The following is a 27,843-nucleotide window of genomic DNA, read 5'->3' on the forward strand; positions in this document are numbered from 1 at the left end:
GCTTCGCATGTCTGTTGTCGCGGTGCAGCATCCCACCCCTGAACGTCGCGACGCGATCCTCGTCGTCGTCGTTGCCGTCGTCGTCGTCATCGTCGTCGATCCTCTCTCGCCCTCTCGCGCACTCGGCGTTTCGTTCGCGCTCGAAGGGGAGAAACGGGGTTACTACCGCGCGACCGGGTGGTGGAAAAGTGGATGGAGCCAGAAAGAGCCACGCCCCGATCGCGGACAACGCACGCCAACCCGACGCGGCAGCCGAGGGTGTCTCTCTGTCCGCCACCGACGCGGCTGGCGCGGCTCCGGGCTACGGGGGTGGCTTTGTCGGTTGTGCGCGACGAGGACCGGGAAGGGCAGGAAGGAAGCGCGTCCACGCGGCACCACCGCGTCGTCGGCCACCACTATGGCTAGTCCACGGATATCCTTTATCGGGGAGATGTCACTTTGTGCCCGCGACGCTAGGCGCGATCGGATCACGACGCCACGGCGCCCTTCGACGGCTTAACCGCGAGGAAGTGGAATAAAGTGCGGCCAGCGAGGAACCAAGCATCTCTGGATATCGGATCGTTCCTTCCTTCCTCGCGACTGTCGCCTCCGATGTTGAGCGCCGACGGGACGTCGATCAACGATCGTCCACGAGGGAGGAGCTTCGACGAGATCGCGCAGACGCATCTCACTCTTATCTAAAAAATAAAAAAAAAATAGAAGCCAGACGCTAACCGGGAATTCGCTCGGTGTCGAACTCGAAAAGTCCTAGGAAATTTGGTCTTACATAATGCGAGCGAAAACGTAACGTTGCCGAAAGGAGAAGGGTAGAACGGAGCACCCTTCTGCTCGTCTCCCGCGCATCTATCTGGAGCCTAGGACACTGATATCTAGTTCGATTCAGCCTCGCTAAGCGCGTCGATACACTCGATATAATCGTACACGAACCTGGTATCATGGTAGAGAGCACTTATGCGAGCGACTCGCCGAGATCACGCTCGCCCATGACGGAGCCGTCGAGTCCGCTGCACGATGGTCCCGGTATATCCGGCTACGGCCACCACAACAGCTATCTGTACAGCTACTCGCCCGAGGCGAGTAGTCAGAATCACGTCGCGGCGACGACGAGGCGCAACAACGCGAGCGAGACGACCGACGCCGCGCGAGACGAAAGGACATTCGCCAGGAGTCCGATCGGTACCGCGGGGGATGCCGTTCCTCGCCACCGGAACCCACGCGAGTCGGTCCCCTCGCGACCGGGCGGCTCCTCCGCCACCATGTCGTCCCCCACGTCGCTCTTCACCATCGACAGCATCCTGGCGCCGAGGCCGATCGGCAACGTTATCGCGCCCACGAGCACCACCACCGTCGCCGCGTCCGCGATCCAGACGCCGGAAACGATCGAGTCGGCGGGCAGTCGCACCACGGCGATGCATCCGCTGCAGCAGCAGCTGCATCACTTGGCGTTCACCTCGGCGGATTTTCTCGGTGGGTAATGGGGCCCGCTCCCCGAAGATTCCCTCCCGGGGTGACTCCTTTCGGTCGAGCGTGCCGAGAGCCGCTGAAAGAGGCCGCGAAGACGCTTAAGAGACCTTCTAATCCCCTAGACTTCTTTCAGGCGGCTTTTACGAGACGTCTCTTGAGACTTCTCGCGCGTCCGGGTTCCCCTTTACGCGTGCATGAAATTATGATTAACGTCATTTGAACTCTAAACATTTTTCTTGATATTTTAGATGAAGATTGCGATAAATGTAGATTCGTATCGTGATATTAAATTGTTCCTGTCGTGAAATTATATTAAATTACCGAATTCTCGGGATAAAGTTGAGCAAGCGATAGAAATAATAATATGTTTGGATAAGTGTTTAAAATTGTTTGCAATTAATTATATTTTCATCAAACTATCAAATTTTTATCAAATTTTCTTGCAATACACTTAATAAACATTTATGGAAATTTCGACGAAAGGAACTAATTTTTATGAATTTCGTAAGTAGATTGATAAATCATTTTTTTAAATTTAGAAATTTTAATTAATTTTAAACTTGAAAAAAATTAGAATTCTAAAAAAAGAACAATTTTATTTCCAATCAAAACAATGCGTATGTATAAATAATTCTCACGATATATACCAATAATGAGATTGTCATCTCATACGCTTACATTTGACTTAATTTTACCATGATTAAAGAATTTTATACATGTTTATTCATATCAAATATATCCGTCATCTTTATTTTTAAAATTATTCAAAATCTTTCTCTTCGTCATCGTCGTCTTATATAATTGCTTTTCACGAGTTGTTATCGCTTTCAATATAAAATCACCTTGTACAGATTCTATCAATCTGCTGTAGGTGTTGTCAAACGTATTTTGTTCGATAGGGAGACATTTAACAATTTCCATTGCGAAAATGGAAGACCCTACGTGAAATCCCAAGAGACTCGGTGCGAAACGCGTCAAAACTTCCTTTATACGCCCGCGGGGGCTTTAAGTATTTTTCCCTCAAGGAAACCCAGCGCTTTCTCTCTTTTGCATCGAGGATATTGCGAGATGAAATCCGCAATCCATTTCGATCATGCATGAACGATCTAGCTCCTTGTGCAATTCTGCTGGAAGAACGCGAAGAGAAGGCATGTAGACGCGAGAAAGAGAAAGAAGGAGAGAGAAAGTGAGTGAAAACGCGTTGCAAGTAAAAGCAGAAATTTTTACCGTCCCCACATTTTCATACGCAACGTCGCGTTTAAGCAGCTTTCTTCGAGATTTTAAAGTAAAACGTCCCCGGGGACGTGGCGGGCGCTCTTGGCGACCTTTTTATCCCTAACACGAATGAATGGGGTCGCTCTACAAATCGTAACATCGCACGTCCAACAGCGGAATGTTCGACCTCGTCGTGCAATTTTCTCGTGTAATTTCTTCATCTTCAATTCGAGAAAATGTCATCGGGACGATCGTTGCAAATAGACCGTATCGCGAAGGATCGCGATCCTTTTGTCCCGCTGCATCAATTTGTTGCCCGAATTATCGCGATTGTTATCCCTCGTTACAATCGATTCTCCCCTAATGTTATAATCGCGAACGAGAATGGACGTTTGAATTTTTAATGCGACGCAAAGTTGAAATGGCGTTGCGCGACCGCGGATAATCTTTATCATTCATGCGTCGCATGCGCAGGAGTGGATTACGTTACGATGTAATGAGTTTTATGGCAAATGAGTTTTATTATCCTTCCGTCGCATTTTTTCAATTTCAGCCGCGGCATATCCAGGATTGTATCCTGGAGGATACGTCGCGGCGATGGCCGCCGCCGGCGTTTCCCTCCACGGACAGCCGGCCTTCTATCACGCCGGCCATCCTTATCAAATAAATCCGAACAATCCGGGAATGGGCCCGATGGCGAAGCGAAAACGTCGCCATCGAACGATATTCACGGAGGAACAATTGGAACAATTGGAGGCTACCTTCGACAAGACGCATTATCCCGACGTGCTCCTGCGTGAACAACTGGCCCTCCAGGTCGACCTCAAGGAGGAAAGAATCGAGGTTGGTCAAATTTCTCATTAATTTTACATTTTATTATACACGATGTTTCCTATATTTTTTTTTAACTTTAATCATAGATTTGTTTGACTCGAAGTTGATAATGGTCGCGACTTGTCAAAAGTAATTAAATCTCAATTTTTTAACTAAAATAAATGTATAAATCCAATTGGAAATTATTGAAATATAATGAAAAGAATTAAGTTTCATTACAATTATGATTGAGATGTAAACTTGTTTAAATAATTAATCATCGTATTAGGGATTAAATATACTGGGAAGTTGGAAAATTAGAATATTGGTACAGAAAAACGAGAAGTGTATCGAGACAATATTTCTCAAACTTGTATTCGCTTTCCGAAAACAAGAGGACCGACTACCGTTTCTCACCGTGCGGCCAGGTTGCGTTGCGCGGCAGCCGGTCTTGAGCCACCCCCGGATGACAAATTACTTTCTCGAGCCGTGAACGGAATATTGGGTTTCGGATTGACAAACATTGACCGTCCGGATGGGCCCGCACGCACAATTTGTAACGTAATGTCGGCAAACTGTACGCGCTCGCGCGCCGCCGCCGCCGCCGCCGTTCCTGAGTGGGATGGAACGGTCCGTGTTTGTCGTCCTAATGCATAAAAGCCCATAATATTTTAACGCGGCCATTAAAATTTACCGCGCTGGGTATTTATCGGGGCACTCGGTCGACTTGAGCTAACAAGTTGCATGCTAGATTAAAAGCTTTAGCGATAATGTGTTTACTTCAATTATACATACGATCGAGTTCGCTTTCGCCGGCACTGAGTGCGTGCACGCACACGCGTGTCGGATAGCGCAATTTATAATCTCTATAAAATGTGGTGTATACTTTTCACGAGCTAATGGGAGAGAGAAAGAGACAGAGAGAGAGAGCGTTTTAAACGCGCGGCGCGCGTTTAATTTCGTATAAATTTACCTTTCAATAAAAAATCGCGCGGTTCATTGTGTCGCCCAATGAGTGTTATTTTTTCAGTAATTAACGATCTCGCTTCACAATCTGTCGTGATAGGCGTCACATTGTAATCTCTGTGATTTTTACATTACGTACGCAAAGAGTAATTAAAAAGCTGCATCTTTTTTTAACATTCGTTTCGTTCGAGTTGCTTAGATAGTGCTTTCGGATTCTACAAAGATCTTCTCTTTCAATCGATTTGCGAATCGATGTTAATGATCTCGCGCTGAAATCAACATCCAAAGTACCTGATCGAATTTTGCGTTCAATTATTTTGAAATCAATTATTTTGAAATAATATTTCATATTATTTACTTATTGCAATTTTCAAGTACACGTTATTCAATAAGATGTGCGGGAGCGAAGAATTAAATACGGGGATTGCGAGATGCGAGCTGTCATAAAGTAGCCCGTCGTTGTCCGACACCTGACGGAAATCCTGGCGATGATTCCGTTGAATAATCACGGACTCTACGTGAGAATCATTGACACACTCGCGCGTGGGACCACCCGCGTCGCGTCGGCTTTGCCAAAGAGAAGGTCCCTCGAATCTCGAGAGTGTTTAAAGGCTGGAACAACATATACCTGCGCCTGGGCCGATTCTCGGAGCGAGAGAGTCACGGTGTTTGCACAGAATTAGTAAAATAGCGACTCTTGTGCTGCGTCCGCGGTAGTAGAAACGGGGAAGGGAAAGCAGGGGGAGAGAGGGTGCACTGAAGAGGACAAAGAAAAAACTAGGAACGGGTCAGAAGAAACCCAAGGCACTGTTTTGTGTACTTTCAAGATCGTGTCGATTCCGATGTTGGATCCGAAGGTAGATGTAGGGAAACAACGTCTCGAAAACTATCGGTGCCCGACCGTATTTTATTCGACAACAGATCGGACGTGTAAAGATGGACGATGGATTAATTAGAGTCGCATCTCTACGAATATTAATATTACTATTCAAATTGCCGTTGACAAGTTTACACGGAACCTTTCGAGGATCCGCGTGAAATGACACAATTTTACGTCATGCGGAAAGTTTGCGAGATACAGCGATCTCGGTTGGCGAAAAACTCTTTAAAATGAACGAGGGTCGGGCTATTACAATAGCTAATGCAGCAAAACGAGCGAGCGAGTAGGGGTGGAATATTGATTGTCGGTTTTCATTCGAATTGATTCAGACAGGCGTGAGGGACAAATGCGTGTTCCGAGTGCGGCGGGAATTCGTTTGATGTACATCTCGCGTCTTTCCTTACTTCATTAGACAATATCTCTAGTACACGCGGGTGCGTGTGATTTATCTTGCAATCACGAGTTTGAAAAAATTCTACATTTATCAAACATTCAACTGTCGTTTATTGACTTTGCAAATAATCGTTTTAATTCGTAATTGATACGTCAAAATTGATGGCATTAGTTCATTACTTTTAAAAACTATATGATTAAATTACTTGTGCAATTTACTTATATTTTGCACGTAACTTTTCATTTCTTTTTATAGTTTATCATGACTATTATGATTTCAGTTATTAATTTGTGAATTACGCTCTCATCCGCGGATAAAAAATAAACTCTATTTAATCCTTCATTCGATTACATTGCTCTCGGGCAACATGATTTTCTTATCTATAAATGTAAGCTTTTAGTTTTTTATCAGTGTAAAAAATAACATGTAAAAATGGTTTGGAAAAAAAACACAACGAAACTATATTTTTTTACGCTATATTTTTTACATCATCTCTCTCCCTCTCTCTTGGAAAGAATTGTTTAACTTTGCGCTACCGAATATGTATAAAGGATTAATTCGCACAAATTTTCGTCTAATTTGAACGCCCCGTCGAATCGTGCTCGTTTCAGGTGTGGTTCAAAAATCGTCGCGCCAAGTGGCGGAAGCAGAAGCGAGAGGAGCAGGACCGTCTGCGGAAGCTGCAGCTGGAGCAGCGTCAACGCACCGACGACGGCGGTGCCGCGGCGACGGTGATGGTGGGCGATCGTTTGAGCCTAAGCAGGCAGCAACAACAGAAGCTCGAGCAAGACACGGACAGCTCCGATCTCGAGGTGGCGTAGTGCGATCCCGAGGACGAGACGAGGCAAATTTCGGTCATCGATGGCTCGAGGAAATTGAAAACGATGACCCGGCGCTTCCGCGCTTTTATCAACGACAGCCACCATGTATATACGTAATTGCGCTGTAAATATCACTGTAAATATGAGTAACGATGGATGTGTACGATACCGAAATAAATTATTGCGTCGGAGCAAGAGACGTGACGTTTGATTTCCTCTCGCGTGGACGCATCTCTCTGCAAAAGGTACATTCTCTCTCTCTCTCTTCTTTTTCTTTTATTTAAAAAAAATAAGTTATCCTATTAAATATATAATAACAGGTCATTAATGACAATTTCGGTATCCGCAGGAATATATTCCGCATATATCGTTGCATATACATATCCTAGCCGACATTATATATACATTCGGAGGTTTTGCAAATTAATTTATCGCCGGATGTTTCTTTTTACCTCAATTCTGAATATGTTAACGATTTGACTTTATAACGATGAAATAATTTATAAGAATTAATTTGCAAAGTCAATTTCGCACAATGTCCGACTTTCATCCCGCGCGAGTATTTAATTGCTGCCTCGCGATTTAAATGTACCTTTATTTCTTGGTTTTACTAAATCAACTCAATTAATGAAAGTAAAATAAATTTAACTTAATTTAATTAAATTGAATTGTATTAAGTTGAATTTATTTTTCTTCCATATTGACATATTTTTAATTTAATAATTCATCTTTTTCATTGATCTTTTATCTGTAAAGGTTTTTTTATCCGAAAAGATTTTATCTGGAAAATTGCAGTTTTGTTTCAATGCAACACTTTTATCAGTGATTCTCTTTTACATAAGTACGCAGTACGAGGTGTTCAGATCGCGAAAAGTTTTAATGTCGCGACACTACCGTGCTCTAGCACGTAACTCGCAGTTTTACAACAATGTTTTCTTATTCAAATCGCGTCACTGTTGTGGAAAATACATTCTCGTTTATATAAATGTTTACACGTAGCTTCGATTCCTCTACGCATAAATATTAAAACCCGTCGATCGTTTAGGAATTTCAAAATGGTTGCGTCGAAATTTCCGCTTGATATTCTCCGTATGTGAAGTTTACAATCAATCAAAGTAACAAAGAAATTGTTTTACGCCCATATGTATTTATAAAAAAATATTCTTCCTTCACAATTTTTTATTTTACATTTTATTTTACACTTGCAATCTCTTCTTCAATCAGATCTCTAATTATTATTGTATGCATAATCATTTCAGCTTTTCCGCACTTTTACATTTTTGCTCTTCCCTTCTTTCATTTCATCGAATGCACGCATCTTTCCGGCGAATCTCCCAAGGCGCTTTCTTCTCTCACCCATCCTTGCGCGAGAATCGCAAGCAGGGCCAATCTCGACAATTCTAAGGATCTCTATAGGATTTAGAGTGAATCGGCTACGTTCGGGCGAGGCGATGGTCAACACTAGCACCGCCACAAATTCGCCAAGGGATGTGGCTCTCATTAAATAAGCGGCGCCGTGGCCGTACGAAAAGAGCGGCGGGCCAAATGAGTTGACGTCGCACATGTAATACGCGCCGCAAAACTTGAAGATGCCCAGGCAGGCGCTCTCGCAAGTCAAGATGCCGAAATGATGATCGCAGAACAATCGTTCCAGCGTTCCTCGTAGACATTCGCGCGACCTGGCGTACAGTCTGCCGCAAATGGCCGGTAGCATCCTGGCCTCAAACAGGGTCTCGCCAATCTCGAAGCGATCGCATAGATACCTGCTCCAGCAGCTCACGTGAGCGTATTCGGTCTTGATGGACTTCAGCTCGGCCTCGTGCTTGCTTCCCGTATAATAGCGATCGCCGCATACGACGATCGCGTCGAGGATCTTTGGGCTCCAATATTCCGGCGCCATGATTCTGGTCATGCCAGCGCACACCACGTAACAGGCATACGTCTGCATGCCCCGGTTCGCCTCGTCGAACATGCGATCGGTTATGTGTACCTCGCCCCACAGGGAGAAGAGCTTGTTGGGCTCCTCCACGTAGTACTGATGCCATCTCGCCACTTTGTCACCGCTGATCTTGGCGCGACTCTTTTGCTTCGCGGACGCACACCTTCCCCAAGTGACTCGACGACACTTTAACCACGTGACTCTCTCCCTTGGGTCTCTCGGATCGTCCTCGTCGTCTTCCCCTTGATCGGTTGCATCTTCGATTTCGAGAAGAGAATCTGGTCGTTCATCGGCGCGTTGTCGCGATGATTCAGGCGCGCCGCGTTGCATTAGCTTGAGATTATGCAGTTGACAGCAGTGAAAGGTCACGTGGAAGATTTGAATATCGAAGACGTCATCGCTCGCGATCTGAGGTCGATTTGGATCGCGCGACTTTGGAATCTCGTAGGCGTAGGCTCGCAACAAGAGTATCATCAGGTGCCTCCGTAGCGAGTCCTTGGAGCAAAATTTTACGATGCAGGCGCGACCGTCATCGTCCCAGCAGCCAAACTCGTCGCATCGATAAGGATTGTAGAGATACCAGAAGAGGCCATCTTGCCAGAAGGCCAACGAGAATCTGGTCGTGCGGAAGATGCAGTCGCGATATCGCGCGGCCAGCTTATCGAACCACTCCTCGATCCTGCGTGTTTCTTCGTGCACAGCTACGCGTTCCAGATTCGTTATTTTTTGACAGCCGAGTTCCACCCTGACCTCCAAGGGATCCTTTCTGCGTAACGTGATCTGTCTTTTTAAATCGCTCTCTTGGTAGTTGAAGTCGACGTTTCGCACTACGGGTATGTCCTTCATTTCCTGAATCAGCTCTATCTCGACGTCATACTTGTAGTTGTACACGACAACGTCGTCCAAACGCTGCTTCTTCTTTACGTTAATCGTGCCGATGTGAGTGTAAAGTGTCCAGGCGTGGTCGTAGATGTAATCGATATTGGCGCTCCACGTGTATTTGTATCTTCCGTACAAAGACACAGATAACATAAAGTGAGTCAGTGTTGCTTGTGTGAAAAAAGCCGACAGCTCTGACTAGATTCTAACTTTCACGGAGATAGAATATATCTCCAATTCTCAAATCCCCGAAAGATATTTAAAAATAAATTAACGATAAAATTTGCTAAAATGCATCGAATGCATTTTTTATTTACGCTCTCTCTTTCTTTTTAATAAGGCAATCAGACTTTAATTATCCAAGTTGGATACCTGAGCTGAGTTCTCGCCAATAACGCCACGATCGCTTGATAGAAGCAAAACTTCCAAGTGTTCCTGCGCTCTCTCAATGGGCTCAGTTCCGGTAGATGCATGCCCTTTAACCCTCGAAGAACCACGTTGGCGTAGACACGTCTGTCCTGTCCCTCGGGCGCGTCAAACTCTACGATGACGTAATCGCCGTCCACCAAACCGGGACGTTCGCCGACCGCGCGATCCACCAATAATTCCAGCTTAGGATCCGGACACTGCACTCGCGCGCGAGCGTGTCCCAATTCTTTGCGATTCGCGAAATCGCTCCTCTGCTCGCGCAGGAGAAAGTCGTCTTCGTCGACGTCATGTTGCGGATCGCAAGGGAAAATGTCCCTTCGCCTCTTTCGCTCTTTCTTCTCTCGCGTCTTCAGTTCATCTCGCGGAACGCACGGCCACACACCCGGCCATTTCCCACTTCCGGTTCTCGATACTCTTCCTCTCCTTCGAAATACCTTTGTCTGTCGAGAAGATATTGCAAATTTATATTACCAATATCATTTGATGCGCGTACGTAGAATTCATCTTTAGAGATGCAAATGAATATATTTATACCATATTTATATTTTCGATCAATATTGTTATTGAATCTCGCGAGTTTTATTGAAGCTTTAGTTGCGCAAAGAACGAAGAGAAAGATTATTTTTGCGCAAAATGTAAATGCGATCGACGCCATTACTGTTCGCTGACTAACCGCCTGTCTCGTTCTCATGCTTCTCCAGATTCGCGTTCCTTTGCATCGATCTAATCCGATCGGCCTTCGATCAGCTCGAGGTTGTAGCTGAAAGCCAGCGAGCGGGAAGCACTCGTAGGGCGGAAGTATCTCCTCGACAGCATCTTCCGTGCGAGATGGCAACTTGGCGGCATCGGATAATATTCTTCGCTTGTCTTTTCTCTTGGATTCTGCGTATCTACGCGATGCTTTATGCAAATTTATCGACTATGCGAGATACGAAATTCGCGAGCAGAAAAAATAGACAAGCATTCTATCCCTTACGATTTTATAACTTGCCAAAGAGGTTCTGCCTTGTCGGGCCAGCCCTTTTCCACGGATCTCTCTAGCCAAGATTTCTCCTTCTCTTCTTCGTCCTTGATCACGTCCGGTTCGATGCTCTCGTAGTCGGTACCTTTGTATTTGATCGCGTCCTCGGTCTCGATCGTTGTTGCATCCTCCGTTGCATCGGTGTCGGTCGCGTCTGTCGTAACCTCCTCCGGAAATTCGCTCGGTTCTTCCTTAATTTGAATCTCTGGTTCGGCCTCTGGTTCGGCCTCTGGTTCGATCTCTGGTTCGGCCATATTTCGCGAACTGAATGACGATTGAAACGCAAACCGAATGACTGAATGATCTCACGGCATAATTTATACGTCACCTTTGTAACATTGTGTAATTGAAAAGAGTTTCATGTCAACATAAAATATCACGTTTTCGCAATTTTGATACAACTGACGTGCGAATGTGTCAACTTTGCATTCTTTTATACACGTCATTACAATTGAACGTCTGGATACATACATTTAAATAGAAATACGTACGGAAATGTATTCATAAATAGAGATAAATTCACAGAATACACATATGCTGTACTGCATTTCCAATATATAGAAGAAAGGAATTATATTCCAATAAAGTAGGAAAGAAAAATAAATATATTTGTAACGTATATATACAACTACGAATTCATGATAATATTATTAAGCGCGGTGATTGAGAATCTGAACGCGATAACTATTACGTCCCATGGACCTTATTCGGTACAGATCCGCTCGGATGCGATCCGAATTCACCAAGTGAGGGGAAGGGGAGCGAACACTCGGAAATGATAGGCTCGAATTTGTATAGGTTTGAGAGAGAGAGAGAGAGAGAGAGAGCGCAGCCTCTCGAGAACGCGGTCGGCTTCCTGAAGCTGAAAAAATACAGGCTCGAGGGACGGGGGAGGAGGGGCAGCCTCGATTTATCTCGTTTCGTTCGTACGATTTTGTAATTATTTTGCTGCCGGCGCAGACGAAGCCCTAGGAGCGATCAGAGGCAATCTCGAGCGCCGCGAAGCCCGTCGGTGACGCAAGATTTTCAAAGTGTTTATAAAATTACGGGCGCGATACCGAGCCGAGCGCGCCGCGCGCTCGGCGCGCGACCGAAATAACGCGAAACCGTACCGGGTACACGGTATTCAAATCATTATTGGATTTGGGAGCCCCGCGCGTGCACGCGCGGATGACGAACAAATAAATCGTATTTCGAATGCCGCAAAGTCGGCGCAATTCCGTCGATTCCGCAATCGCGCCAGCGCTTTTCCGCCGAGAGGAACGAGCGAAATTCACGTTAATGTCGCGACCTCGTTTGCGTTCGCTTTGCATCTCGAAATTACCCGGAGTTTCGCTGGACCGGAAAAAAATTCAAAAAATATATTTAAGAGCACGTATCGCGGGTTTCTCTCTGGCGATGTGAACGATTTCATGCGATAAAAGAAATTGAAAAGAATCGAAGCAGTAACATTCGCGCTTTGACGAATAGTTTCCGATGCGACACGTTAATGTATATTTAAATATTGTCATTTGGATGTTGACAGCAGTTTATAATTTTAATTTTGACGTCATTATATTGCTCGAAATGAAAAATTCTCAGTCTGGACTTTAGGACATTGCGTGTTAATCAACAGGCACAAAAAGAGTTGAATAGCTTAAAAAATACTCCCGTCAAATTGATTTCCCCAAAATATCGTAATGAGGAAATTGGCAGGCAAGTATCTTGCCGCCCCACATGCAATAGATGTAAAAAAGTGTAAATTTAGAATCACACAAATGTATATAATACTTTATAAATATTATTTTTATTATTTTTCCTTTTTTTTAATTTTATAATTTTTTACATCATTTCCACATTACGGCTCTTAAGCCGTATAAAGCTTCGCTTTACTTTTCCACGCGACGCGTAACGTTCTCTGTTTTTTAATTTCGTTGAAAAGACAGAGCTCGAGACATTATCTGACAATAGCCGCTTATTTAACCGACGTTGTTACACACGTTAGCCGAAAAAATAGCTAACAACTTGTAAAAACTGAAGAAAAGCATTGTTTTCCCAGCGAACGCGGCACCGTCCGAAAATTAATATCCGCGGCTTTTGTTCGCGTTATTTGCAAGTTTGTGTTTTTTTCCGAGGCGGTTCAAACGATGCAGTTTTGTGCGAAAGCACGGCGTAAAGTTTTTAATGAAATGACAACGTACGTAAAGTATAGACGTGGACTAAAGCGTACATTTAGTAGAAACGCAGAGCGTCTCGCCGATTTTTTGCTCGAGAGACCCGACGAAGGAGCTTTTCCGACGGATCCGTCCTTCTCGAAGCGCATCTCGTGGGAATCCTGACATTGAGCAAAGTCCAAGAATCAAAGTCTGGAATCGAAGTCTGATCCTCGCCATCCGGGGCTCCGCTACATCGGACAGAAGTTTCCCGAGGAAACTTGAAGATCCGGACAATTCTCGGTGAAAATTTAATGAAAAGCTCACGAAGAGACAGTAAACTTGGGAAGACGGATTGATTGCTTGCGCGCCGCGGTTAAACCTATCCAAAGTACACACATCAATGAATTATCGTGATCGATTATTACGCGCGACAACTCTCTCGAAAGTCGCCGAAAACTTTGGCGATTCGAGAAACCTTTAAGTCCCCTAAAACTCGTAAAGATATCATGGAAATTTATCGCTATCGATATTTAAGAAATGCTTGCCGTTGTTTCATTAAAAAGAAATAAACACGATTAAGATGAAAATAATTTATATCTTTAAAGTTTCTTTCGATAAGTTTGACATTTCTCTCGCTGTTAACCTGATGGTAATTGTTACAAGAAGCGCTATGACGCAAATTTTGGGAGGCGCGATGCGAGAATCGTCCCGAGGCTCGAAGGGAGGGGAAGCGGATTGCCCGTATCCATATAACATCCAACACACATACGTTCCTACATGTTTGTGTATAATATATACTCGTTTCGAAAGGAGGAACGGGGAAAATGAGCGGAGAGTGGGGAAGAGAGAAAGAGAGAGAGAGAGACAGAGAGTACAAAATAAACAGTGCATTATATGCAATAACGCACAAAACACCCCTACGGCTGTGCAGTCATCTCCTTCGAAAGATTCGGCCGCGAGTGCGCGCGCGGGCAATCCAATTAATTTTATTTTAATTACCGCATCGTCGGGCGTACGCCGATTGTTATTGTTTCGACGTCGATGAATCGACCGTCGCCCGTAATTTTGCCGCTGACAATTTCCGCCTCTCGATGCCCATGACGCGACACCCGCGCAAATGGACATCGCGCGAGATGACAAATTTCCCATCATTTCTTAAAGAGCGGACGAGTCGGCGAAAGATTAATCGATCGATCGATTGCCGATTCCGCTTATACCTCTTTAGAATTAAATGGCCTAAAATGAAGAGCTCGTAATAACCGGATAAAAATTGTTTCTCCCTTAATCCTGTTTTAATTAAACATTGCATTAAAATTGGACGACAATTTCACGAGGCTGTGCAAATTCCCTTTTGTGAAAAATTATTTTTACCAATTTATAGAGCTTGAACAATCGCGCGAGGAGATTCGCGTATTGTTTCGAAAAAGAAAAACGGCGCATTATTACTAATAGCTCTTTTACAAAGAGGCCAGATATATCGAGGGGTACGATAAATCCGTTGTACAACGAAAAAATATAAGTATGAATCGAAAGAGAGCCGAATGGCATGTCCGGCGACGATTGTTGCGCCGGGAAATACGCGGGCCGCGATCGATGGCACTCGATACACAGTCGGCGAGGAATTAAAAAGTCGACGTATTGAATTTACAAACGAGCCGTAATATTATTCGAGGAAATAACAAAGGCCGCACTGGTGCGGACGAATTAAGCTATTTTGCCCTACGCCGCGCATATTGTACGTGGCGCGTAGTGGCGGAATTATTTGTACGTCATTACTAATGCGCAGTCGCGATAGAGTTCGATAATATTACAATAATTAAATTATCGTAATATCGCCGGCGGAAAAGGGAGGCGAGTATGAATTTGTTGCGGTTAAATATATAATAAAGCGTTGCTTAAACAAGGGCGAATGCCGGTTACACAAAACGCACGCTAAACTAGTCAATAATTCAACGATTCATTTTCGATATAGAATTTAATCATCCGCGTAAAAGCGAGAGACGTTGACGCTTCGCGGCGACATTAATCCAATGGTCGCTTTCTTATCCCGCCGGGGATCCGCTCGTAATCCGCGACTCGGATCACATTGTGCGACCTCAACCGTCGTGTAATAAAGGCGGTAGTATACGTCATTTCAATAAGGCTAAAAAGAGCGATCAGGTATACGGCTCTGTAATATAATAATTTTGCAGCCTCTGCTGGAAAAATATATTTATTCATGCATTCGCTCTTTTCTAGTAAGTAAATTCCTATAAAGATGGGGAAACTCATTTTCCTCGGTTAGACAACACAATCACAGTCTATTATCCGAGTCTCTTCTTATCTCCATGTTATAAATTTAAAGGACTTTAAATAACTTGAGAATCTCTGAGGTATTTTTATATATTCCTGTCTTTTTACGTCACTTGGCCCGAAAGATACTCGAGAAATATGATTCTTTTAGTACGTTTTCCCTCCATTAATCGAGTTTTAGAGGGATAGGTAGAGGGAAGATTCGATTGTGCACGAGCGGAGCTAATTACGCAAATATTCGCGTGATGCATAGTCAAGGTTCGCGTATGCGAAACGTTCCCAGGAGAGATTTGCACGTGACAAGCCACCGGAGAGACGAGTCTGACTCCCCGAGTCTTCGCGCGCGGAAGGAAGGATCGTTAAACGCGCGGGTTATTCGTGTCTTCGGGCTCGTCGTCGTTCCGTTCGCCGGTGGTCTCCGGGAGGAAGGAGGAGAAGGAGATGGGGGAGGCAAGTCCTTTTAATTACCCGACGTTAAATTCTTTATCTGGGTGAAACAATGTGGCGGGCCCGTGTTTTCAGATCAAACAAACCCCATGTTGATACGCGGTAATAGAATAATCTGGCAGCTGATTCCGGGGATATAGCCCGCGGGGATAGAAACCCACACGATTTCTGCACCCGGTCTGTACGTTACCACATCCCCGAACGAAAATCAACCCCCTTTCCGTCTCCGCCGCTGCCGTCGCCGTCGCCGCCGCCACCCTTCCGTGCACCCTCGTAACCTCGTAGCAAGAGAGAGAAAGAGAGAGGGAGAGAGCGAGAGAGAGAGATCGAACTTCGAGTCCGCGAGTGTTTACACACTCCATGGCACTGCCAGGACGAATGGTTTCCGGTACGTACACGTACATGTGTACGTACGCGCGATACCTATACGTGTGACAATAAACTAGTGTCCGCCAACTCATCGAATCTAAACCAAGTATCGCTCGCTGGCCCTTTATTGCCTCGGAAAATTCATCGGATGATGGAACGTTCGACGGACACGCTCCATGTTTTTGTATCCTGTAAATAAAATATAATCTAGAATAGCCTCTAATCCTTCGACAAGGAGGGGAAGGAGGATGGTATCAAACTTTTTATTCCCTACGGTTGGCGAAAGACGGAGCGAGTATGCGTTTCACCGAGCTCGGATCGGTTCTTACCGCTATTCTCGATAACAATAACATAGTTCGGTGTTATCTTTTGCGCATCAGTTTTTTATTAATCAAGGAAGGTTTAGAACATATGATTATTAAAATTCGTCTTCTCAAGAATAGACGCTGCATCTCGTCATTCGATCGTCGCGGAATTAAACTATGGCGTTATTTTCGTATCTCGACGTTACGATCTCTGTAACAGTCAATATCGACATCACCCACGCCGCAAGAACACGCGCGATGGAATTCAATAAAATTGCAAATTACTATCCCGGCGAGGAATATTCCGACTTGTTATTCTCTCCGCGTCGCGGTGGGAGGAAGGACGGGGAAAAGGTCGAGCGTTCAGCAAAGGGAATCTCGACAGAAATCTCGGAGAGATCCGAGATATATCAGACGCAAAAGACACTTTTGGCGCGCGTCACCTCGAACCCCCCTCGTCGGTCTCACAATGCGAGGCTATTGAAATGCGACATTCCGACTGTGTTTTATTGCTCCCCGAGTATCCTCGTTCAATACGACTTCTGCGACACGGACGAGTGATTCCGATTCCGCGAGTTTCTCCACCGCGATGCTTCCCTCGCTGATATCAACGATGCTCTTATCGATACCGATGCTGCATCGACTTGCCTCGCGGTATCACTCGTCCCATTGAACCTTGGAACTCTCGCCTCTCACGTTACTCTCAAAGAGGATTAGGCAGAGGTCCCTATCGGTCCCTTCGGGCGATCCATTTTGCTCGATATTTGGAAGGCACATTCAGCGAAATTGATTCAATTAATCGGGACACATTTCGCGAAATAAACATGGGTATTAATTTAAAAAATGTAATTTAAAAACATTATATTTATGTACATTTTTACCGAAATTTTACCTTGTTGTTGTTTACGAAATTTTTAATATTACACAGAGTCTACATATATGAAAATTGATTCGATCAATTTTTCCGATGAAACATTTTACATCAGTTTTCCGAACGAGGTAGTTTTCCTTTCGTGCGACACGACTCTACACTTTTATTCTTTCTTGGCTTTAAAAAAATCGGTTTTTGTCAAAGAACACTGGGACGGGTAGGTTCGCTGCGCATAACTTTACGCTCATTCGCGTATAACGAGACGATAACAAGGGCAGCAACTCGCTCAAGATGCATCTACAACGGCAAAACTGGCAAGCGGAAAGCACTCTTCTTTCCGTTCTCGCTCGTTGCTTCTTCGCTCAGCGAAAACCCATTGTTTATAGGCTAACAAGGCGCGATTCCTTTCGCACAGGTCGTCTTTCTAACGACAAAGTGACAAAGAATGCAACGCGAATAACCACGATGACACATCTGTGCACGCACTAAAATATGAAGAGAGAGAGAGAGAGAAAATTTAAAACTTTTCAAAAACTTAAAGTGAAAAATAATACACGTCAATACTTGACCTTTAATAAATTACATAAATTAAAATTGAAGATTGTCAATATTTATACACATATTTTTATTTTACATATTTGATGTAACGTCGAGTCTTATCACAATTTGTTAAAAGCGATCGATACTATCTTAACTGATATTATTTCGCCTGCCATTTTTTCTTGAAAATCAGACACTCTCTCGTTTGAGGAGAGAGGGAGGATAAGGTTAATCGATAAGTTGATTAACTCGCGATAACGAGCAGTCTAAGGGCTCATTATACTCTCGCAGTTTTCATATAATCAAATGACGCGATGAAGCAAGGGCGTGGGCAAGTAACGCCGGGGGTGAGATTCACCCTTAGGCTTGGATGAACCCCGCCTTTGTCGGGGTCGTAGTCTTCATCCTAAGGGATTTCATTTCCATTAGCGTATTGAAGAAACTCAAACGAAGAAAACATTTCGGCCGAGGAATTCTTTCTCGAGAAACGACCACGCGTATGATCTCTTTCTTCCTCTCAAAAATATATTTTCCTTTTCCCTTTTTTTTATTCAATTTTATTTAATATTCTCTGTTTCTGAGCGCGCGTATATTCGCGTTTATCATATTTGATGGTTCTATAAATTTAGAATGAGCAAACGTCTCATCAGGAATCTTCTGGTTAGGTAGAAGGATGTCTTTAGAGAAATTGCTTTTTACGCAGGATCTCCATCCCTTTACAGGATAAGGAGCGTCTGTTAATGGCGATATTACCGGTGCGCGTCATAAGGAGAAGCGTATGCTAAGGTCTTTCAATTAACTTAATGGTTTGCTAAACACACAACGCGGCTTGTATTTAAGACACGATCGCTAATAAGGAAACACACCGTGTCGCAAACACGTTATCGCGTATATTTAACAATGCAGTCTTTGACGATGATGACACGTTTGTCGGTAATAAACGATTCGATGCGACATATTACGACATCGAGTATTTCTGCAAAAATTTATTCGATCAAAAACAGATGTACATATTTGCAAAATATTTTTTTCTAATCTTGAAATTTTTATTTAGCACGAAATAATCGAAAATATTCGCGCAGATATTTATCCTTGAGCCGCTCGAGCTTGAGCTTCGCACTCTTTATTAATTTATAATACATATAATTTTAAAATTGGCGACTCGTTTTTCGCGAGGATGAATTATCCTGGAAGGAGATTAACCGGCAATAAGGCGGATGCAACGGAGCAGTCACTAGCACCGATCGCGTGACAGGAGTCAAAGCATTCGAAGGCAATGAGTCCTTCATTCGGGAGGAGGGCGGTTAATAGCTGGAGGACAATGGGCTTGTGGGGTTGCGGGCTGCTCTCTCTCTCTCTTCCGTAGATTCCTGGGACCGGCGAGCGCGGCTATTCGAGGGGATAGGCAGGCAGGCAGGCAAGCAAGCAGTAGATCGCAGGCGTGACTGTGTGAGACCCTCGCTGAGATAATTGAGCCGTCAGCTGCACGAACCTCGAGCCGCGCCATGATAGCGCCGCGCCACCGCAAGTCACCCTCGCCTCGCCTCGCTTCGGGACGGAAGTACACTTAGGTCACGTGACGGCGCGTGGATCGAATTACCGCGAAACGACACCGCCATCCACCTATCTCGGGAACGTGAAGGAGAATCTCGGCCGCAGATACACGCGACCGATTACTTTCTCGCCACCTTCTCTATTAGACTCTAGCCTACTTTTCTCTCTCGATCGTAATGAGAATTCCGCAGCTTAACAATCTTCCGTTTCTACAAATATCAATCAGTATTCAATCATTGAATGCAAACATTTCAAACATTAACGTAAATGTCAGAGATGCCTTAAATTTTTCGAATAATGTTCAATCCCAAACACCAAATAACATTTATATAACTGTTAGTTATAATTTCCCATTCAACAATATAACTGTTACATGTTATGTAACTGTTACATAACAGTTATATAAATGTTACTTGGTGTTTGCTGGGATGTTACTAAAGTAGTAGTTAGTTATAATTTCCCATTCAACAATACAACTGTTACATGTTATATAACAGTTACATAACAATTATATTGTCGAGTGGGAAATTATAACTAAGTTATATAAATGTTACTTGGTGTTTGCTGGGATGTTACTAAAGTAGTAGTTAGTTATAATTTCCCACTCAACAATACAACTGTTACATGTTATATAACAGTTACATAACAATTATATTGTCGAGTGGGAAATTATAACTAAGTTATATAAATGTTACTTGATGTTTGCTGGGATGTTACTAAAGTAGTAATTAGTTATAATTTCCCACTCAACAATACAACTGTTACATGTTATATAACAGTTACATAACAATTATATTGTCGAGTGGGAAATTATAACTAAGTTATATAAATGTTACTTGGTGTTTGCTGGGATGTTACTAAAGTAGTAGTTAGTTATAATTTCCCACTCAACAATACAACTGTTACATGTTATGTAACAGTTACATAACAATTATATTGTCAAGTGGGAAATTATAACTAAGTTATATAAATGTTACTTGGTGTTTGCTGGGATGTTACTAAAGTAGTAGTTAGTTATAATTTCCCACTCAACAATACAACTGTTACATGTTATGTAACAGTTACATAACAATTATATTGTCAAGTGGGAAATTATAACTAAGTTATATAAATGTTACTTGGTGTTTGCTGGGATGTTACTAAAGTAGTAGTTAGTTATAATTTCCCACTCAACAATACAACTGTTACATGTTATGTAACAGTTACATAACAATTATATTGTCGAGTGGGAAATTATAACTAAGTTATATAAATGTTACTTGGTGTTTGCTGGGATGTTACTAAAGTAGTAGTTAGTTATAATTTCCCACTCAACAATACAACTGTTACATGTTATGTAACAGTTACATAACAATTATATTGTCGAGTGGGAAATTATAACTAAGTTATATAAATGTTACTTGATGTTTGTTAGGATGTTACCAAAGTAGGCACAAAGACAAAACGATTAATGACACTGGGCGATATTTCATCGAAGGAGAAAAACGAAAACAAGACGAAAGGATAAGGAAGGCGCGTTCGGCCACGAGAAGCAGGGCCTATTTCGACGCTACGTTCTAATCCGTCTAACTCGACATGGGATTCGATAATGCGACGCGACGCGTGAAATCCCGACGGATTTTTGCCCGCGCCAGGATACGGTCCAGATTGTGAAACGCGAGGGCAAGGAACTCTTTCTACGGAAGATCGGCTCGCTTTCGAATCTGCTGCTCGCAGAGTAAGCTCCTGACAGACGTACCGGAAATATTCGTTGCGAGAAAGCATTACGGGATCGCGCCGGTATCGTATCCCCCGTTGGGGAATCTATTAACCGTCGTGTCGGAGACCACACTCGTGGAAATTACATGGAAATATCCTGGCGCTTTCAAAAGAAGCAAACGATCGCGTTAAGGCTCGTCGTTGTCCTTTTATCTTCGACTCTTTCTACTCGCGGGAAAAACGCAGGAAATCTCTCGATCGCGCACATTTCTTGGAATGTTTGGATTAAACAGCGATACTTTAATCTAAATGCAAACGCGTAGTCTTATCACAGACGGCTTTCTACGCTAGGCTTTGTTTTCTAAACAAACAGCATAATAAGATTACTTTTATCTCGTCCATTGAAAAAGCTGATTAAGAATAGACGACGAAGGATACCGAAAAAATTATCATGCTTGAAATTGTTTTCACCGTCTTAAATTCATATTTCTAAAACGTGAGGATTATAAGTTACAAAAAATAGTATGTTAAATAAGCTCTTCAGTTGACTGTTGCAGAAAATGGATCAATACCGAAACTTAGAAAGGAGAAAATCAAAAATATTTTATAAGAAAATTATCCTGTCTTTTAAACGGAAATAACCGGTATCTCATAATCTGTCGCACTTCAACATTAAACATCAAGATTGATAATTATATAATATTCTTGCAACAGAATTTTAATGAAAAATTAGAAAAATCAGCGTTTATCCTGTTGCTTCCGGAGGATTTCCCATTTTACCGCTAATTCGCAATCCCTTCCTTTTTTGACAATTATTCGCTGTTTCAGTCTTACTCCTGTCATCCGTGACATTTGTCCCCGCAAAATGGCTATTGCTTCCGGATTTATCATTTTACCGCTAATTCGCAATCTCTTCCTTTTTTGACAATTATTCGCTGTTTCAGTCTTACTCCTGTCATCCGTGACATTTGTCCCCGCAAAATGGCTATTGCTTCCGGATTTATCATTTTACCGCTAATTCGCAATCTCTTCCTTTTTTGACAATTATTCGCTGTTTCAGTCTTACTCCTGTCATCCGTGACATTTGTCCCCGCAAAATGGCTATTGCTTCCGGATTTACCATTTTACCGCTAATTCGCAATCTCTTCCTTTTTTGACAATTATTCGCTGTTTCAGTCTTACTCCTGTCATCCGTGATATTTGTCCCCGCAAAATGGCTATTGCTTCCGGATTTATCATTTTACCGCTAATTCGCAATCTCTTCCTTTTTTGACAATTATTCGCTGTTTCAGTCTTACTCCTGTTATCCGTGACATTTGTCCCCGCAAAATGGTAGAGCGACGACTTCGCTTCCAACGACGATTTTTCCGGAGCGTCTTGCCCGGAATGTATCCATGTTGCTACAGGAACAGGACAGTAATGCCGATTATCCATCCCTCGACACGGATACCATCCTCGCGCCGCCTTACCCCTCCATCCCCTACAAGGGGAGATGCATCCGCGTCCTCGCCTACCCCTCCGAGGACATCTTCCGAGTCTTCCCCCTCCGGAATCGTGCGCCGGGGGTCGAGATTCGTTTAGCGGGTAAGCCGTACGTACGTTTCGCCCGGGTGAGAGGAAAGTAGAGGGGACTCACTCCGCGAAGTGTCGACGACAAGAGGGATGATGGTTACCGGCTGGCTGTGGGGGCCACACCCACCATCTCCGGAGATGGCCAATCGCATCCGCGACGACGCCAAGGGTTGCCGGAAGTTGTCACCGTGTATCAGACTGCTTGGCTTTGTCGCCGTTGCGAGATATAAATTTAAGGTTTTAAAACGCAGATATATACACGTATATACGTATATTATGTATAAAATTCTTTCCAGCTGCCCCTTGATTTTATTACGCCGTCGCTGCGAGAATCTGCCGATATTTTCAGGCGAAAAGCAGCTCGCCCCTTTTGTCGTCGACAATTTTATACGCTACATAATTGACAATCGTATTAAAATAAAAGCGAAATTGCGCGAATTTCCAGCTTGGCAATGTATGCGCGTAAATGTCCGAAGGGATTATTATAATTATTTTATCAATTAACGCGTGTTCGCGTAGGATAAATTATATATACACTTCTAATATTTAATAGTTATATAATTTATCGCAATAGAATTTGATAGATTTTTAAGTCGAGATTTTTAAAAATGCCTCGTAGAAATGTTTAAATATTTTTTTTAAACATCCGCAAACTTACATGCTCCTTATTCTCGACAAAACATTCTCATCTTTTATTTCGTAAAAAAATTTGTAGGTGAATACTTATTATGAATTACGCGGTGCAAGATTAAAGAATGATTCAAGTTAATTAAACAGTCCTGTTTAAACGATTTAAGGATACTCGAAAACGTTAAATCAAACATAAGACACAGGTAGAGAGGGATGCCTAGAAAGGCTTTCTACGCGATACACGGTATCATATCCGGTATATACACGCATTATCCAAACCCACTATTAATCGATTATCCGATGCGAGAGAACTGATTCCTATTTGATACTCCGACAAGGATTCCCGATTATTATTCCCGCCGACAAAGCGCAAGAACGTACACACACTCTCCGGCGGTTCATTAATCAAAAGCACCGGTCCCAAAATGGCTTCCTGCCTAGTAACGCCCTCAAAATCGTCTCTCTCTCGCTGTCACCTCGCTGCAAAACACGCATATATACGCGTACGTACACATACGCGTAGGTGTATCCGCCGGCGTGGCGCCTCTCTCCGCCGCCGGCCACGGTTTCTTTGATTTTCGCGATTACATTCTGATCTCCGACAGGTGCGTGAGCGCGTAACACGCGCGTTCTCGCTCTTCTCGCCGCGTCTTTTTTTCCCCCTTTTGCCGTTTGATCTCTACCGGCGCACTCGCAATTCATCCCCTCAGTCATCGCGGCGACGACTGCCACTGCCACTTAATTAGGACGATTAAGTTAATCCCCGCGTCGAAGGAAAAAAAACGAATAGCCGTCGGCGAGACTCGTCGAACCGCGTGAAACAGTACTTGTGTCAGTGTCCATCAAGGTAGAAAAGTTTACGACAGAAAACATGGTTTGACAAAAGTTTACGCAAAGTTTCTGTACAGTTTGGGGAGTCGATTGGGGATGGTAAATTTCGCACATAATATCGATGGCTTAACGATGGCACGCGAGGATTGATCTCGCAACGTCGTCGCACGTGACTTTCGTCGACGTCGAGAATGACGTTGAAAAAGAGAGAGCAGACCGTAGGCGCCAGATGATGCGGTAATTGCGCTGTCAACGACAGCGTCCCGGTTCGCGAAACGATATGCATAATATCGCGCTCTCTCCCCGGAACGCTTCTCGCCAGATTACCATCTGCATCCATTCGTTAGACTCTCCTCCGCGCCGGATCGATGCGCCGGATGATTGACGCGGCATCGCGCGACTAAATCAAATCCACGGGGGTTTATTATACAAGTAAGTAGAGAATGCATTAGCGTCGGAAATAAATCAAGCGCGAATAAATACGTATATATTTATATGCGAGTATATTAGAGAGCAAGATTATACATAATTACTATAATTGTCGTCGACGGCAGAGCCGATAGAAAACTTTGTCGTAATTTATCGCATTTCACCTAAAGTCGTACGGAAGCTCCCGAACTAATTTTCGCATCGTCGCTAATATGCATACGTGCGAAAGATCGGGTCGGAAAGTTTCAGGCGAATCAGCTTTCAGCTTCTCCTATAAAGGAGAGAGCCGGATGCGCGAAATGAAATTTAAGCGCAGCTCCCGGACATTATTAAAGCAAAGCTCTGTAGGACCTTGGAGGGTGGATCGCACACAGGGATGATAGCGCTCTCGATAGATACTCGCGTCACTGGAGCACCATTAACTCTAGATTACAGCGCTGCGGTATTTACACAGGCCAGAGGCGTAACGTAATACGCGACGAGCACCCCGCGTCTTACACCCCCGTCACCCCCCACCCTCCTCCGAGTGTCTCTCTCTCCGCGTCGAGAGACCCGGGTTCTCTCTATCTCTACCCTCCGCTCCCCTCCCTCCCCTCTTCCTCCCGCCTCTCCACCCCCGCTTCCCCCGTCGCAACGCGCCGTCGTCCCTATTTGCTCGTCCGTATCCCCCTTCGAAATGTATCACTTCGCTTCATTTAATATCGTGGGACGTCGGGCGTACCGACGCCATTGTTCTCGTTAACAGTGGATCACGGCTAAAATAATACCTGCTAATGGCTCCCGGTTTTAAGCTGACAAACAGCGCAGCACGAGTGTAATAATATAATGCGAGCGCCGTTCGCGGAACCACGAGCGCGTCTATGCGTATATATGTACGCATACGTGCGTGTGCGAGGGTGTATACGTTGGATTATTAGCGGCGAGCAAATTTGTGACGAATCGTGAATTATATCTTACGCGCACGCATGCACGCATCTCACTCTCCCTCCCCCCGCGAGAATCTCGAGAAGCCTGACGACGGATTTGAATCGTATAATCGCACCTTTTTTTGAGGATGACTTAATTCAAAGTGTATATATTTAATTAATTTTTCTTAAGTTGCTGTGTTCATTATTTAATTAAATAAATTTGATTTTATATTATTTAATTATTTAATAAAAAGTCTATTGTTAAGTAATCAATATACCTACTATTAAAACATGCGACTAGGCAGAAATATATACACTTTGAATTAAGTTATTCTCAAAAAAAGGTGACATATTTTTGACCGGTACTGTAAATCCCGACCTGTCTCCTTCGTCTTCTGCGCGCGTATTTGACCGTCGCCTCTCGCACAATCGCGATTGTCGGGCCGGCGCGTTTCGTCCGCAACTTTTCCTTTCCAATTAACGAGTTCTCCGCGTTCGGAACCCGCACCTTTTTTTTTCCCCATCCCCGTCCGAGAGCCGCCGCTCGGTCCGCCTCCCGGTTCTCTCGCGGTAGATTTTTTTCATCCATCGTATTATCCGTCGCGAAACTGCCTTTTCGGGAAATCGCACGGCGCCCGGCAGCCGCGATCTTCAAAGTGCCCTCTTTCTCTTCCTCCGCGCGCAATTTTATTATTCTCACGGTATTATACCGGCGCTTGTGTAATTTCGCGAGTGAAAAAACGCAGCCGGCCGTCCGTCGTTCGCGCTACGCACCCGCGGCAACAGTAATTTGTAGTTTTTATGAGAAATTCTATATTTGCCCGAGCTGTTCATTAACCCGCTCGCGTTAACCGAGCTGCGACACGGTAATAAGGGTCGTGCCGAGGAAAGGGGTGTAGCAGGAGGCGAGCGCAGTTGCGAGTTGGCGCCGAGCGGAAGCTGAGCAAGACGGAAAGGGGGCTGAGAGAAAGAGGATGAGAGAGAAGGAAAAAGCTTGCGTGTATATATGTGTGCCTGTGTGTATGGTACGTACCTAGCGTGTGCGTGTGAGAGCCTTCCACTCTTAATTAATTATTTCTCCGCGACAAACGCTAGAGCTAAAGTAGACTTGTGAGAGTCTGAAAAGAAAGGGAGGCGCGAATCGAATCGCGATATTTTTCCCCTGGCATTGATGATTTTATCAGCGAGCTCTTCCGCTGTGGATGTCGCGGACTAATTTCCAGACAAAATTGAAGCGGCGTAAATGTGAAAAATGCATTGGATTTAAAAAAAGCGCATTTTCGAGCGCGCGAGAGGCATTATGCGAATTATGTTCGCGTGATTTTCTTTGAAGAAATACTTTTCGCAAGCAAAGTAGCATTTTTCATAATAAATGAGCGCTACAGAAGCAGCAAGACGGAAAGAGTAAAATTGAAGCGTCGTGTACTCAACATTTCGAGTTTCCCTTTACAAGTTTCCTGACTATTTTTCGTTGTCGAACAAGAGCTCAAATTTCTCTTATCGTTTAAATAATTTTCTTAAACATTCGGTTTTAAATTTACGTATGCGATCGAAATCGCTCAAGTTATTAGAACCTTGCCAAGACTTATACAAGAAACAATTTAAAAAAAAAATAAAATTATTCCAAGAATAAATTTTGATCTTTGAAGCTTATTTTCAGAGAATAAAGTTGCTTTTTTCAGAATCGAGGAAGCCGGTGCTCCTCCTGTAGCGGCAGTATCCGCGAACCCAAGTACTTGACGAGATGTTGGAGCACCCGAGCTATCGTGTCATCCTCTCGCTGCTGTACACGCGAGAGTCGCGCTCGTTTCTCGAGTTACAAAACTCGAAGCCTCGCCGTGCCTAAAACAATATTGGCGGGGAGGACCGACCGGGGGGCTCGGTCCGGGTTGTGCACATTAGATATTTATTTAAGGCCGCCCGACACGGCCGCTTTGCTACTCATTCGCCGTGGAACTCGACGCGTTGCGTGTGTGCGTCGAGTACGCGTATGTGCGTGTACGCGTCATTGACACGGGTACCGCATAGAAGTCTTTGGCACTAAGTACCCCAAACTCGAAATGTTGACCCGGTTAATAGCTCCGTGTTTGATTAGACTACTGTAGTTCGTATAAGCCGTCACCGGTAATGCGAGTTTCATTAGTCGGTCTCGTGTTCCTCTCGTTATGCAGAAATGGATCGGATAATTAAAGGACGCGCCCTGCCTGCGGAAAATTGAGAAACGTTATATTTAATGGTACTCGTAATCGTGAACATCCTCTAAAACGTATCGCGCGAAATGAAGGGATTAATGCGAATTAGCTTTCGAGTTTTAGATTTTTAGAGACTAGACTTGGTACCTTTCTTGTAATTTTCCAGATCAGGTTTAGATTTGTAATACTTTTATCCTTTGACCGGAAAATGTCAATTAAGCTGATTTTGAAGATTCGCTGCTCCCGTTA

The 27,843-nt window shown here is 44.0% G+C and overlaps 2 protein-coding genes across 3 annotated transcripts; one reads left to right on the forward strand and one right to left on the reverse strand.

Moving 5' to 3' along the window:
• Gsc (goosecoid homeobox) lies at positions 1–6,712 on the forward strand. The gene is made up of 3 exons (XM_083099998.1): positions 1–1,467; positions 3,233–3,522; positions 6,344–6,712. The coding sequence occupies exons 1-3, from the start codon at positions 936–938 to the stop codon at positions 6,551–6,553; spliced, it is 1,032 nt and encodes a 343-aa protein (XP_082956124.1). The 5' UTR covers positions 1–935; the 3' UTR covers positions 6,554–6,712.
• A 678-nt stretch (positions 6,713–7,390) lies between these two features.
• Positions 7,391–27,832, reverse strand: LOC145959582 (uncharacterized). Of its 2 annotated transcripts, XM_083078565.1 has the most exons (6): positions 27,742–27,832; positions 27,451–27,606; positions 10,777–11,085; positions 10,474–10,690; positions 9,744–10,240; positions 7,391–9,498 (listed from the first exon to the last, which is right to left on the reverse strand). In XM_083078565.1, exons 2-6 carry the CDS (start codon positions 27,540–27,542, stop codon positions 7,809–7,811), a joined length of 2,805 nt encoding a protein of 934 aa, XP_082934691.1. In that variant the 5' UTR covers positions 27,543–27,606; positions 27,742–27,832; the 3' UTR covers positions 7,391–7,808. The 2 variants fall into 2 exon arrangements, with proteins under 2 accessions (XP_082934691.1, XP_082934692.1); XM_083078566.1 differs by lacking the exons at positions 27,451–27,606; positions 27,742–27,832 and adding an exon at positions 11,150–11,254 and having other exon boundaries at positions 7,393–9,498.
• Positions 27,833–27,843: the final 11 nt, after the last annotated feature.

This window comes from Camponotus vicinus, unplaced genomic scaffold (genome assembly GCF_025532165.1).
Source record: "Camponotus vicinus isolate PSW18456_S1 unplaced genomic scaffold, iyCamVici1.0 SCAF_1, whole genome shotgun sequence".
NCBI classification, from domain to species: Eukaryota; Metazoa; Arthropoda; class Insecta; order Hymenoptera; family Formicidae; genus Camponotus; species Camponotus vicinus.